General features: G+C 50.3%; 1 protein-coding gene across 1 annotated transcript; it reads right to left on the bottom strand.

Moving 5' to 3' along the window:
• Positions 1-4,061: 4,061 nt before the first annotated feature.
• LOC109556734 (protein S100-A7-like) lies at positions 4,062-5,302 on the bottom strand. Its single transcript, XM_019958159.2, has 2 exons — positions 5,159-5,302; positions 4,062-4,226 (listed from the first exon to the last, which is right to left on the bottom strand). Exons 1-2 carry the CDS (start codon positions 5,297-5,299, stop codon positions 4,062-4,064), a joined length of 306 nt encoding a protein of 101 aa, XP_019813718.2. The 5' UTR covers positions 5,300-5,302.
• Between the last annotated feature and the right edge of the window lie 6,807 nt (positions 5,303-12,109).

A 12,109-nucleotide genomic window follows, 5' to 3' on the forward strand; every position in this document is an offset into this window, starting at 1 on the left:
TTCTATTTCCTGAGGCACAGCATCCCTCTCATCTTCCCTCTGTCACCAGCTGCCAGGCCAGCCCCACAGGGCTCTGAGCGGAGTCTGGGTCGGGCTGAGTCCTGAGTGTGAGTCCCCAGTGTGAGTCCCCACCCAGAGCAGTGTCACCTGGGCAACTGATGGAACAAGTGCAAATCTGAGGACTGTGAAGGGATCACCCTTCACCTCGGAGCAGAGCTCTCACTCCTCCATGCCGCTTTGCTTCTTACAGGTTGAAGGCACGAGGCCCCAGCTTTGCTCCCTGCTCAGCCCAGGGCACTCCCTCTGGGCCAAGAGTCTTGGGGGAGTCAGAAAGAGTCATTCCTCTTCTCCCTCTAGGCCTCAATGTGCTCTTCTGGGCACTGAGGGGCTGGACTAGATAGATAACCTCCTACGTCCTTTTGGTGGCTCTGTGACATCCAGAGAGATTCACAAACTTCTAGGGAAAATGTCTTTGTAGGTAATCAAGCGCTTAGTGCTGAGTCACTCAGTCGTGTCTGACTCTTTGTGACCCCATGGACTGTAGCCCCCCAGGCTCCTCTGTCCATGGGGATTCTCCTGGCAAAAATACTGGAGTGGGTTGCCATTCCCTCCTCCAGGGGATCTTCTCAACCCAGGTCTTCAGCATTGTAGGCAGATTCTTTACCATCTGAGCCACCAGGGAAGCCCATGAATACTGGAGTGGGTAGCCTATCCCTGCTCCAAGGGATCTTCCTGACCTAGTAATCGAACCGGGGTCTCCTGCATTGCAGGCAGATTCTTTATCATCTGAACTACCAAGGAAGCCCAGGTAACTGAGGATAGACCCAAATCTAGGATTTCCAGAGCCTTCTCTACCCTCTGCTGCCTTTTTTCTGCTTACTCTGCAGTTTGTGGCATCCCCTAGCTTTTTGGGCTCCGGTGTTTTCAAGGTGCTCAGAGAGGAACTGGAGGGCTCACAGCCCATACCTCCATGTTTGCAACATCCCCCTTGTCCCAGTCCTGGGACCGCTATTCACCATTATTCTGGCCTCAGCCTGTCTTGATCTGGACTTAGGATGGACTAGCCTACAAATCCCAAGAGCAAATGCCCCATCACCCTCTGGTCTCCACTTGCATCCCATGACCTTGGTGAAAATTAGCCTCACCTCCAGCAGAGCCCGGAGGGGCTCCTCCGGTTGGGCCATAGAACCTGGCTCCCCACGTGGCAAGTGGTAAAGAACCTGCCAGGGCAGGAGATGCAAGAGCTGTGGGCTCATTCCCTGGGTGGGCAAGAACCCATGGAGGAGGAAATGGCAACCCACGCCAGTATTCTTGCCTGGAAAACTCCACGGACAGAGGAGCCTGGTGGGACCACAGTCCATAGGGTTGCAAAAGAGCTGGACGCGACTGAGTGTCCGAGAACGTACACACACACACAGGGGAATAGTGGTGAGCGAGGGTAGTTTGAAGACTGCGATCCCAGGGGTGTCAGACTAGGGAGAATGACTGTTGAGCATCCCGGAGCACAGGCAGGCCCTCCCTAGAACTTCCTGGTGTCCAGTGTGTGCTGTCATTACAGCCGAAGAGCCGCCCCTGGAAAGCCAAGGGCCAGGGCTCCCACCCCATCCCTGCAGCCCACACTCACCCTACTTATTCTCCCTTTGTCTCTGCCGTCCTCCCACCTCGCTCCAGGCCAGGGCTGTAATCAAGTTTTCCTTTGTTTGATATCTTCTCCCCACAGTAAAGAAAGAGCCAGATTTCTTGCTTTTTTTTTTTAATTAAACTTTTTATTTTGTATTGGGATATATCCTATTAACAGGGTTTCCCAGGTGGCACTAGTGGTAAAAAACCCACCTATCAATGCAGGAGCCATAAGAGACATGGGTGGATCCTTGGGTTGGGAAGATCCCCTGGAGGAGGGTATGGCAACCCACTCCAGTACTCTTGCTGCAGAATCCCAAGGACAGAGGAGCCTAGTGGGCTACAGTCCATAGCCTCGCAGAGTCGAACGTGACTAAAGCGACTCAGCATGCGTGCGTAGCCTAATAGCAATGTTGTCTAGTTTCAGGTGGATGGAAGGGACTTAGCCACACGTGTATATGTATCCATTCTCTGCCAAACTTCTCTCCTATCCAGGCTGCCCCTTAACATTGGGCAGTGTTCCCTCTGCTATGTAGTAGGTGGTCCTTGTTCGTTATGCATTCTAAATATGCAAGTGTGTATCTGTTCATCTCAAGCTCTCTAACTATCCCTTCGTTCCATCCCTCCCAACTGGCAATCATAAGTTGGTTCTCTAAGTCTGTGAGTTTGTTAGAGCCAGGTTTCTTAGAAGAGTTCTTTAAGAAACAAGACAAGACCAAGATGAGAAGATCAGTTTTCCCGAGTTTCTCTAGAGTGAGGCTGCAGTTGCCATAGATTTACACAGCCAGTCCCATGGCTAGAAGCCCTGTATTGAGGGTCAGAGATTAGCCAGGCCCAGCTCAGCCCAGAGGTCTCAATGAAGACCTCTCAGGAGTCAATAAACTGTTGTCTGCCTTGTTCTGATTACTAGTGTTATTTTTTAATCACTTTTATTACTGTTATTTTCTTTTTTTTTAATTATTTATTTTAATTGGAGGCTAGTTACTTTAAAATATTGTAGTGGTTTTTGCCATATATTGACATGAATCAGCCTATTTTCTTATTTTTCATTGGTTATGAATGTTGGCAAAATAGTCTGCAAGGGATGTTCCTCAAGAGAGAGGAGGTGATGTTCTGGAAATTGAAGTGCTCAAGGAATGGTGTCAAGGAAGCTGAGCAGTCACCCACGCAGACAATAACTTGTCCTACATGTCACCTGCTGGCGGGAGAGCAGAAGGATGTGGAGACGGTTGCCTGATTCATCCAGGAAGAAGGTTTGCCTGAATAAGAGGTTAGTGGGAGGCTGAGTGGGCGGAGGTTGCGGGGTGGGGAGTGATAGGGCCAGAAGAGGTGCCCTCAAGGAGGGCACGCTGGCTGAATCTGCAGGGGACATAATCTGTAAGTGGCACTGGGGAGGGGGTAAGCACTGACTCTGCCTCGTGGCGCCCTGGAGATACTCTGAGGAGTACCAGTGATCTGTTTGGGAAGCCCCGGCGTTGTACTTGCTTCTAAATCCTCAGCCCCTAGAACCTTGCCTGGCTTCAAAGGGCCAGTGGGTAATGACATGCCCCTACCCATGGCAGATAGAGGAGACGGGCATGTACACGCTCGGCACAGGGCCCCTTCTCCTCCCTGAGAGGCTTCTCCACTGGGCTCCTTCTGCAGTCCTGTCTCCTCACTTGACTCCCATGGGATGTCTGGACCCCTGGACTAGCTAGACCTCCTCTGCCTGGAGCATCCATCACCATGTGCTATCCCCAAACACACAGCTCCTGGCTTGTAGCAAACAGCTGCTGAGAATCAGCTCAGCAAACAGGGTGACTCTCACTTCCACGGGGACACTCACATAGGCGAAAACACACCAAGGCTTGCACGGGGACCAGGACACAGCCCAGGGACCCCAGGCCACAGGACAGGAGATTCAACCGTTTGGTACTGCTGAGCCTCCTGTTCACAGCGACAAATGGCCCTGTGTCCTCAAACTCCCCCGCACACCCGCCCAGCAAGAAAACCCTTTTAAATCGGTGCCAGTCTCCACAGCCCCTCGGGAAAATATTGGGGCATGAGGCCCAGTGTGGAGACACTGGCTTCTGCTTACTGCAGTCTCTTGGTCCCCAGATGCTGAGCCCTGCCTTCACAAGGAAAAGCATGTCTGGGGCCTGCTGGAATGCTTTGTCCTGGCCTCCATCTCTGGGACCCCGAATGTTGGCTACATTTGTTAGGGAGCAGGGACAGAGGTGGACAAGAGGCCCTGCCGAGAAGAATGCTCGCTGATGCTGGAGGCCATGAGAGGGCGCACTGCTAGCACCTTCTTGGTCCATCCACCTGGTGGAAATTCCAGAAAATATTCACAAGGAGTAGCAGTTTGGACAACATAGGCGCCCCCATAAAGAAAGGAAATAAGCCAGAATCTGGGGGGACAACACTTTATTGTGTCTTGGGTTGTCCGGAGGCCTCTGGGCTCACTGATTTCCCCCAGAACAGAGCTGTGCTCCGTGGCTGTGGTTGTGGTAATCTGTGGCTATGTCCGCCAGCAAGGACAGGAACTCAGAAAAGTCAATCTTCTTGTCCTTATTCTTGTCCTTTTTCTCAAAGATATCGGACAAGTATTGTCTGCCCCTTTTCTCCTGTGGGCAAAAGACATCAAAACAGGCAAATTCAGCTCCACAAAAGCGATGAGTTGGGAGAAGAGGAAGAAGTAGAGACAGAGAAATGAGGACCCAACGCAGCACAGAGGTGTCTGGTATGGCATTGAGGAGGGGAGGTGTGGGATGAGGTGGGGACACTGACGTTGCCCAGCAGTTCAGTGGAGAGTCCTTCCCCAAATGTGAACTTGGATGAAAGCCTGACATGGTGAGCAGGCTCTGCCCAGAGCTGTCCTGATCAGTGTGCTGGTGGGGGGAGTCTCCAGCCCCAGACCACCCCCCACTTCCCCCAAGTCCCTGCAGGTGACCACCTACCTAAGTTCTGCTCAGGGACTCAAAATAAGCCCTACCCTTGTCTGCCTCGTGCCAACCCCTTCTTCTTTTGACCTATGAGGTCTTACTTGCTCTGAGTTCCCTCTTCTTGCTTTCCCTAGTAACCTCTTCTTTTTGTAGTCAGTTCAGTTCATCGAATTGTCCAGTTAAATCAGGTCGGTGGATGAGTTCTTTGTTGTATAAAATGGTCTTAAGTTCTGTCAGTGATGGAATTTCTGTCACCTTCCCTCTGATCTCAAGAACCCTGAGGGGAGCCTCTAGAGCCTCTCAAGATCTGAGCAGAAGAGTTTGAGTCTCATACAGAAGCTGGGACAGGCGAGAGGGGACCCGTCACTGCCCTCCAGCTGTAGCGCTTTTTGATAACTTATCATCAAGTACTTATATGCACATATTGTTCTACTTTGCCACATACATCATCTCTTTACACCCTGTTATAGGTCAGGATAGGAAGTTCCATGATGCCCTTTTGCAGATGAGAAAGTGAGGATCAGAGAATAGAGGGACTTGTCCAAAGTCACCCAGGAAAGGGTCCTCAGTCATGCCAGGACCCAGTCACCATGGGGGACCAGAACCCCACTCACACAGGCACTGAGGAAGTTGGGGAAGTTCTCCTTCATCAGCCGCAGCAGGTCCTCCTTCTCGATGGTGTCATCGGATCCCGAGTATTTGTGAAACAGGTTGATCAAGTCTGTAATGGCCTGCTCAAGGTGAAAGCCGCTCATCTTGGCTTCAAAAGAGCTGCCAGAGAGGAGTCAGTGACCTTTTGTGTCCTTCCCCCAGGGGAGGGTCCCCAAGTTAGGACACCTGGATGGGGACTGAGCAGCCAGCAAAAGCCTGGCTCATTTGGAGCACAAGAAACTGCTTCTCTGCGTGGTGGAAGGAGTAGCTGAGCAGCAGGAGGGCGTGACCAAGCTTGGGGCTGGGTCCCCACAGCTCAGGGTGTGAGTAGGTGAAGGAGATTGGCAGACTCCACTGTGGGGAGGACCACAGCGTGTGGAAGCAGAGACGGGGGGTCAGCCCCAGTGAGAAGACTGAGCCTGAGGTGGGACCCAGCAACCAGAGCCTTTGGATGACCCCACACCCCAAACAGTAGCAAATCCATCTTCTCTAGGCTCAGCATCAGGGTCAGAGTCATGGGGGCAGGACGGTGTCACCTCTGATCTGGTCTGAGCCTCCTGGGCTGCTTCAGGAAGATCCCCTAGAAATCCACCTGGACCATAAAGTAGGCTCTACAATAAGTGGACAGAAATGCAGTCCTGTCCTGAGCCCTGGTGGGGGCCTTCCTGGACCACCCCTGAGAGAGAAAGAGGGACTGGGGATCAGAATCAGCCTGGGGTTGGGAGTGAACAGAAATAGCTGCCCCAGCTCCAGGCTGTTGGGTTGGAGATGGGGGTCCTTCTGATTTTCTGTTACTGGGCACTATGTGCATCTCCAAGGCTTGAGCTCATTAAAATAAAGAGAACATCTGACTTTCCTAAGCAGGTTCTTCCCCCAGCAGTCAGAGGTCTAGGCTGCCCTGGACCCCAGTCAGAGAAACTGGACAGAGCAGCCCTCCCATGCCACTTTCCTAAGCAGCCAGGACATGACCCTGCATCACGCATGTCAACATCTAAGACAAACCCCCCTGCCTTCTGATGTAGGAGAAAGAGCCCACTGTTCTGTCAGTAAGAGGACCCACCCAAGGCTTCTGTCAACGTGGCCAAGACCAGAGCCGAGCCCTGCGTGCAGATGGTCCCTGAGCATTTTCCTGCTGGGAGGAGGTGGGGAGCTCTGGTTGATCAGTCTCTTACCCAGGTCAGGGCAGGACATCTCACCAGAGTAATGGTGAGTGGGAGTCCCAAGCCTGGGGTTAAGGCTTTGGCTGGGACTCCCACTCTCCTCAAGGGTGAGGTCGGTGGGTTTTTTGACCTGATAATCAGGTGAGTCCAGAGAAGGAAGAAAGCAAGAGGAGGGGGAGTGTTCTCAGCTCCCACTGGGCACGTGTCCACAAGAGCATCACCAAGGAGCCAGTGGAGGAGCAGGGAGTATTGGTCATCTTGCCACACAGATGGGACCTCAGCATGTTGGCAGCAGAGTCGGGACTGGACCACAGGCTCCTGCATCCCCTCCCAGAGCTGCTTCCCGGCTCCTCCTAGAAAAGGTAGATAGGCCAGAGCAGACTTACCTGATCAGAGGAGATGTCACCAAGGAGAAGGACGAGTGAGATGCTCACTGGACAGAGACTGGTCCCTTTATAAGGCTTAGCCGGGCGCTTCCCGGGGCTGGGAGCCCTGCGGCTGTGTTCGCTCTCTGCTTCCTGGAGCATTGCCCCACTCAGGTGGGTGGGCCACACCCAGGGGGGTGTGCCCAGCCTTTCCCGGCAGAACCCCAGGACACACTGCACCTCCCAGGATCTTTCCCTAGAGGCTTCTCTGTCCCCTGCTTGATCTGGGGCTGGGCAACCGGTGGGATGTATTGCAACAGGACTGGGAACAGAGTAGAGAAAACTGGGTTTCTGGACCTAAAGTGGATGGAATTTTGGACTCTGAAGGCTGCATGGTCTCCATTTTTATTTATTCAGTCCTTCTACAAACTCGGTCTCAGAACAATAACCCCACGGCCACTTACTGAGAACTGAAGGTACTCCAGGGCTCAGCATACCTACCCGCTCTTGCTCTCTCTTTAGTCCTTCACCAACTAGGCTCTAGATCTGTTGTCTCCATGTAAGAGTGGAAAATACGTGCATCAGGGCTTTAAGTAAACTAAGACTACACCGCTAGTAGACAGCAGTCAGGATCAGATCCCAGAAAATCTGGTCCAATTCTTAGTCTTAATGCTTTAAGTAGACTTGTTGTGTCACCTCAGGCCCTGCCTTCTGGTACTCACAGTCACACCACCTCACTGCCATCTTCACACCTAGTCCTCGGTGGATCCCGGGAGGGAGACAGGTGTCAGGACCCACAGTGACGGACGAGGGAACCCAGAGAGGGCAGTGGGCTCAGCCTGCTCACTTGCTGCTGAGGGAACACTCAGGGCCAGAACCTGAGTCCTGAGTTCACCTCCTCACTCTTGAATTCCCTTCGCAGCTCCTGGGGCGCCTGGACCACTCAGCCCTCACTGTCTGGGTCCAGTGGTGGTGACAGCCGTGGAATGATCCTGGGGGCTACGACTTGTGCAAAGTTTCCTCCCAAAGTCTCTGATGCTGAATTCCTACACGTCTTCCATGACCTTTGACCTTCCTCCATGCTAAACAGTATCTTCGGAGTTGGCAGGCAAGCCCCGGGCTCTGGTGTGTTGAACCTGCTGTTGAAATGCTAGGTGTGGGAACAAGATGGGGTAGTCAGCAGAGCCCCTCTAGGCTTGGTGAGGAAAGGGGCTGATGAATCACTGATACTGATCAATTTCCTGCTCCCTCTTCCTGAATTTCCTCATATGACACCAGAGTGTCCTGGTTCATCTGGTGGGTAGTCCTCAGGCTCCCTGGGCCTCTGCTGAGCTGGTCTGATGTCACGCTAGGATGGGACCTAATTTTTGGACCAATCTCATTCACCTAAGTAGCTTTCCACCAACTAGGAGAGGTCATAGCAGGGAATGGAGACCCCAAACGGGTGGTCAATGTCTGGCACCGCTTGAGGGTTTCTCACAGAGGCAGCACAGTCCAGGCTTCCTAAAAGATCCCACTTTGGTGGCAGAAGGAAAAAACCGCTTGTTATTTTTCTTGTTTGTCTATCTGTTTATTTATACTTATGTATTGCTTATATTTTGATTGTAGACTCTGTTCTGTATGTGCATGTAGGGGGAGCAGAGAGAGAAAGATATTGTGGGTGTGGATGGTACTTGAGTGTTGCTCCATCTCCTGGGGGCACACGAGTAACCCAGTCTACCCTGTTTGGGGATATACAGTGCAGTGGTGGTGGGAGCAGGGAGAGGGTGGGAGGCCCTGGCCCCAGACCTCAGAGACTCCAGACCTCCTGCAGCTCAGTGGTACTTCCCACGGGAGGCCTCCAGGCAGAGTCATTGTCCCACGTCCTTGTGCATGTGGGTTGGTTTCTCACTGTCCCCTGGCCGCACTCACTGAGGTCTGGTCCATGACTCACTCTCACTGGCCCCGATGCCCAGAGCTAGGTGAGAACTCCACGGACACTGGTGGAACCAGCAAGTGAGGTATTGTCAGAAAGGTTCAGGGGAAGACTGTTGGAATTCTGAGGTGGGAGAAATCACTTGTCAGGTGGAGGAATCAGGGACAGCTTGGTTGGGGGCATCCTTTGAATAGCCTTGGAGCATTGCCAGCAGCTGACACACTTTGGGGAGGTGGCAGTGAGATGGTGATCAGAGACAGACACTTGCTCTGTCTATGATCATTAGGGCTGTGCTGAGCATTGACCTGGGCTTCCAGAAGGAGTTAGGGGAGGGGCAAGAAGGGAGGGAGTGTGGGTGGAGCACTCGCTGTAGGGTATCAGGACACAACACTGCTTCTCAGTTGCCACCCTGGAGGATGGAAACTCTAATGCAGCCCGGAGCTTGTGCTCGCCTCCTGAAAAGCTTTCCAGATCTTGACTGGAACAGGTGTGTAGGGGGGATTTATTGTTATTAATTCTGTGACCCTGACAACCAAAGGAATTTGCTTTCTGTTATGTCATCTATGCAGACAGTGTTGAGAGGTGACCCTAGGGTTACTTCTGCTCAAATTTGGGATGGTGGAGAATCCACTCAAATTTGCAAAGATCATTCCTGATCTGCTTCCCAGTCTCTTAAAGGTAAGGCTGGCGCATCTAGGCTGAAGCTGGAGAGTGGGAGGAAGTGGTGGGGTCCATTCCCAGAAGGCTCCCTGAGATTCTCATCTACAGACAGCACTGTTCCTATTCTGGTGGTGCCAATCATAGACCCAGTGGGAGATTCCTGCCCTGAGCGGGGATATTTGATTTTCTCTTTCTTTAGCTTCTGCTTGGTGGTGCTACTGAGGACTTGTCACACACAGTTGTCACATGAGGTTTCTCCAGGGTTGCTGGGATGTCTTTGCTGGTTTCCATGTGAGCACCAATCAGCAAATTTTAATTTTTGCAGCTGTGTCTTCTGGTAGTGAAAGCTTCTGAATTTATCTATACTCTAATTTATATTCTTCTTATTTATTTATACTCTAATCTCTTCATGGAGTTAACAGAAGCAGAAGATATTAAGAAAAGGTGGCAAGAATACACAGAAGAACTGTGCAAAAAAGATCTTCACCACCCAGATAAGCACGATGGTGTGATCACTCACTTATAGCCAGACACCCTGGAATGTGAAGTCAAGTGGGCCTTTAGGAAGCATCACTACTAACAAAGCTAGTGGATGTGATGAAATTACAGTTGAGCTATTTCAAATACTAAAAGATGATGCTGTGAAAGTGCTGCACTCAATATGTCAGCAAATTTGGAACACTCAGCAGTGGCCACAGGACTTGAAAAGGTCAGTTTTCATTCCAATCCCAAAGAAAGGCAATGCCAAAGAATGCTCAAACTACCACACAATGGCACTTATTTCACAGGCTAGTAAAGTAATGCTCAAAATTCTCCAAGCCAGGCTTCAACAGTATGTGAACCGTGAACTCCCTGATGTTCAAGCTGGTTTTAGAAAAGGCAGAGGAATCAGAGATCAAATTGCCAACATCTGCTGGATCATCAAAAAAGCAAGAGAGTTCCAGAAAAACATCTATTTCTGCTTTATTGACTATGCCAAAGCCTTTGACTGTGTGGATCACAATAAAGTGTGGAAAATTCTGAAAGAGATGGGAATACCAGACCACCTGACCTGAATCTTGAGAAACCTATATGCAGGTCAGGAAGCAATAGTTAGAACTGGACATGGAACAACAGACTGGTTCCAAATAGGAAAAGGAGTACATCAAGGCTGTATATTGTCACCCTGCTTATTTAAGTTATATGCAGAGTACATCATGAGAAATGTTGGGCTGGATGAAGCACAAGCTGGAATCAAGATTGCTGGGAGAAATATCAGTAACCTCAGAGATGCAGATGTTACCACCCTTATGGCAGAAAGTGAAGAAGAACTAAAGAGCCTCTTGATGAAAGTGAAAGAGGAGAGTGAAAAAGCTGGCTTAAAGCTCAACATTCAGAAAGCTAAGATCATGGCATCTGGTCCCATCACTTCAGAGCAAATAGATGGGGAAACAGTGGAAACAATGGCAGACTTTTTTTTTCTGGACTCCAAAATCACTGCAGATGGTGACTGCAGCCATGAAATTAAAAGATGCTTACTCCTTGGAAGAAAAGTTATGACCAACCTAGACAGCTTATTAAAAAGCAGAGACATTATTACTTTGCCAACAAAGGTCCATCTAGTCAAGGCTATGGTTTTTCCAGTAGTCATGTATGGATGTGAGAGTTGGACTATAAAGAAAGCTGAGTGCAGAAGAATTGATGCTTTTGAACTGTGGTGTTGGAGAAGACTCTTGAGAGTCCCTTGGACTGCAAGGAGATCCAACCAGTCCATCCTAAAGGAGATCAGTCCTGAGTGTTCATTGGAAGGACTGATGTTGAGGCTGAAACTCCAATACTTTGGCCACCTGATGGGAAGAGCTGACTCATTGGAAAAGACCCTGATGCTGGGAAAGATTGAAGGCAGGAGGAGTAGGGGACGACAGAGGATGGGATGGTTGGATGACATCACCGACTCATTGGACATGGATTTGGGTGGACTCTGGAAGTTGGTGATGGACAAGAAGGCCTGGCGTGCTGCGGTTCAGGGGGTCACAAAGAGTTGGACACAACTGAGTGACTAAACTGAACTGAATCTTTTCCCAATTCTTACCACCAAGCTTTGCATAAAATCATGTTTTGGGGATAGAAGCAGAACAGTGGCATGTCCATGCCCTCTCTGGCTGTGCCTCCTGTACCTCCTGGAAGCCCTCCAAATCCTTCACTTTTGGGATTTTATGGAATCTTCATCACTTGGGATGATGGATCATTAACTCCATTTTCAATACTTCTCTCTTCTTAAGAGAATGAGGGAAGAACTGAAAATTTCAAGCTTCTAATCATGGCTTGGTCGTTTCGGTGACCAACCCTCAATTAGCAGCCCACCCAGAGTCACTTCTTTAAAGTGACACTCCCATCACCCAGGAGAGTACAAGGGTTTCAAGAGCCCTGTGTCAGGAGTCATGATCAAAGACCAAGTATTAGAACAAAAGATGTTTCCATCGCAAGGGTTTCAGGAGCTCTGTGCAAGAAACAGGGGGCAGAGACCAATGTATACTTTCTATTATCTCTCAGCTCTAAGGAACCCAGACTTCTGAATCATTCACTCTGTGGGATAGGGCTGGGGTGGCATGGGATAGAGTAAAAGCTGATTGGTTCTGTCTAATTGGTTGCATTTCTTTTTTTTTTTTTTGGAGATCTTATTAATGCAAATTTTATTTTAAGAATTGGAACAGAGGAAAATAACATATGCTTGTATTAATGGGAGAAAACAATAGCAATTGCTTCTGCATATTATGGCTGGGTCTCAGATTCAATGAACTCAAGAACATTGCCAATGACTGAACAACAAAGGCA

The sequence above is a fragment of the Bos indicus genome, chromosome 3, assembly GCF_029378745.1.
Source record: "Bos indicus isolate NIAB-ARS_2022 breed Sahiwal x Tharparkar chromosome 3, NIAB-ARS_B.indTharparkar_mat_pri_1.0, whole genome shotgun sequence".
Taxonomy (NCBI): Eukaryota; Metazoa; Chordata; class Mammalia; order Artiodactyla; family Bovidae; genus Bos; species Bos indicus.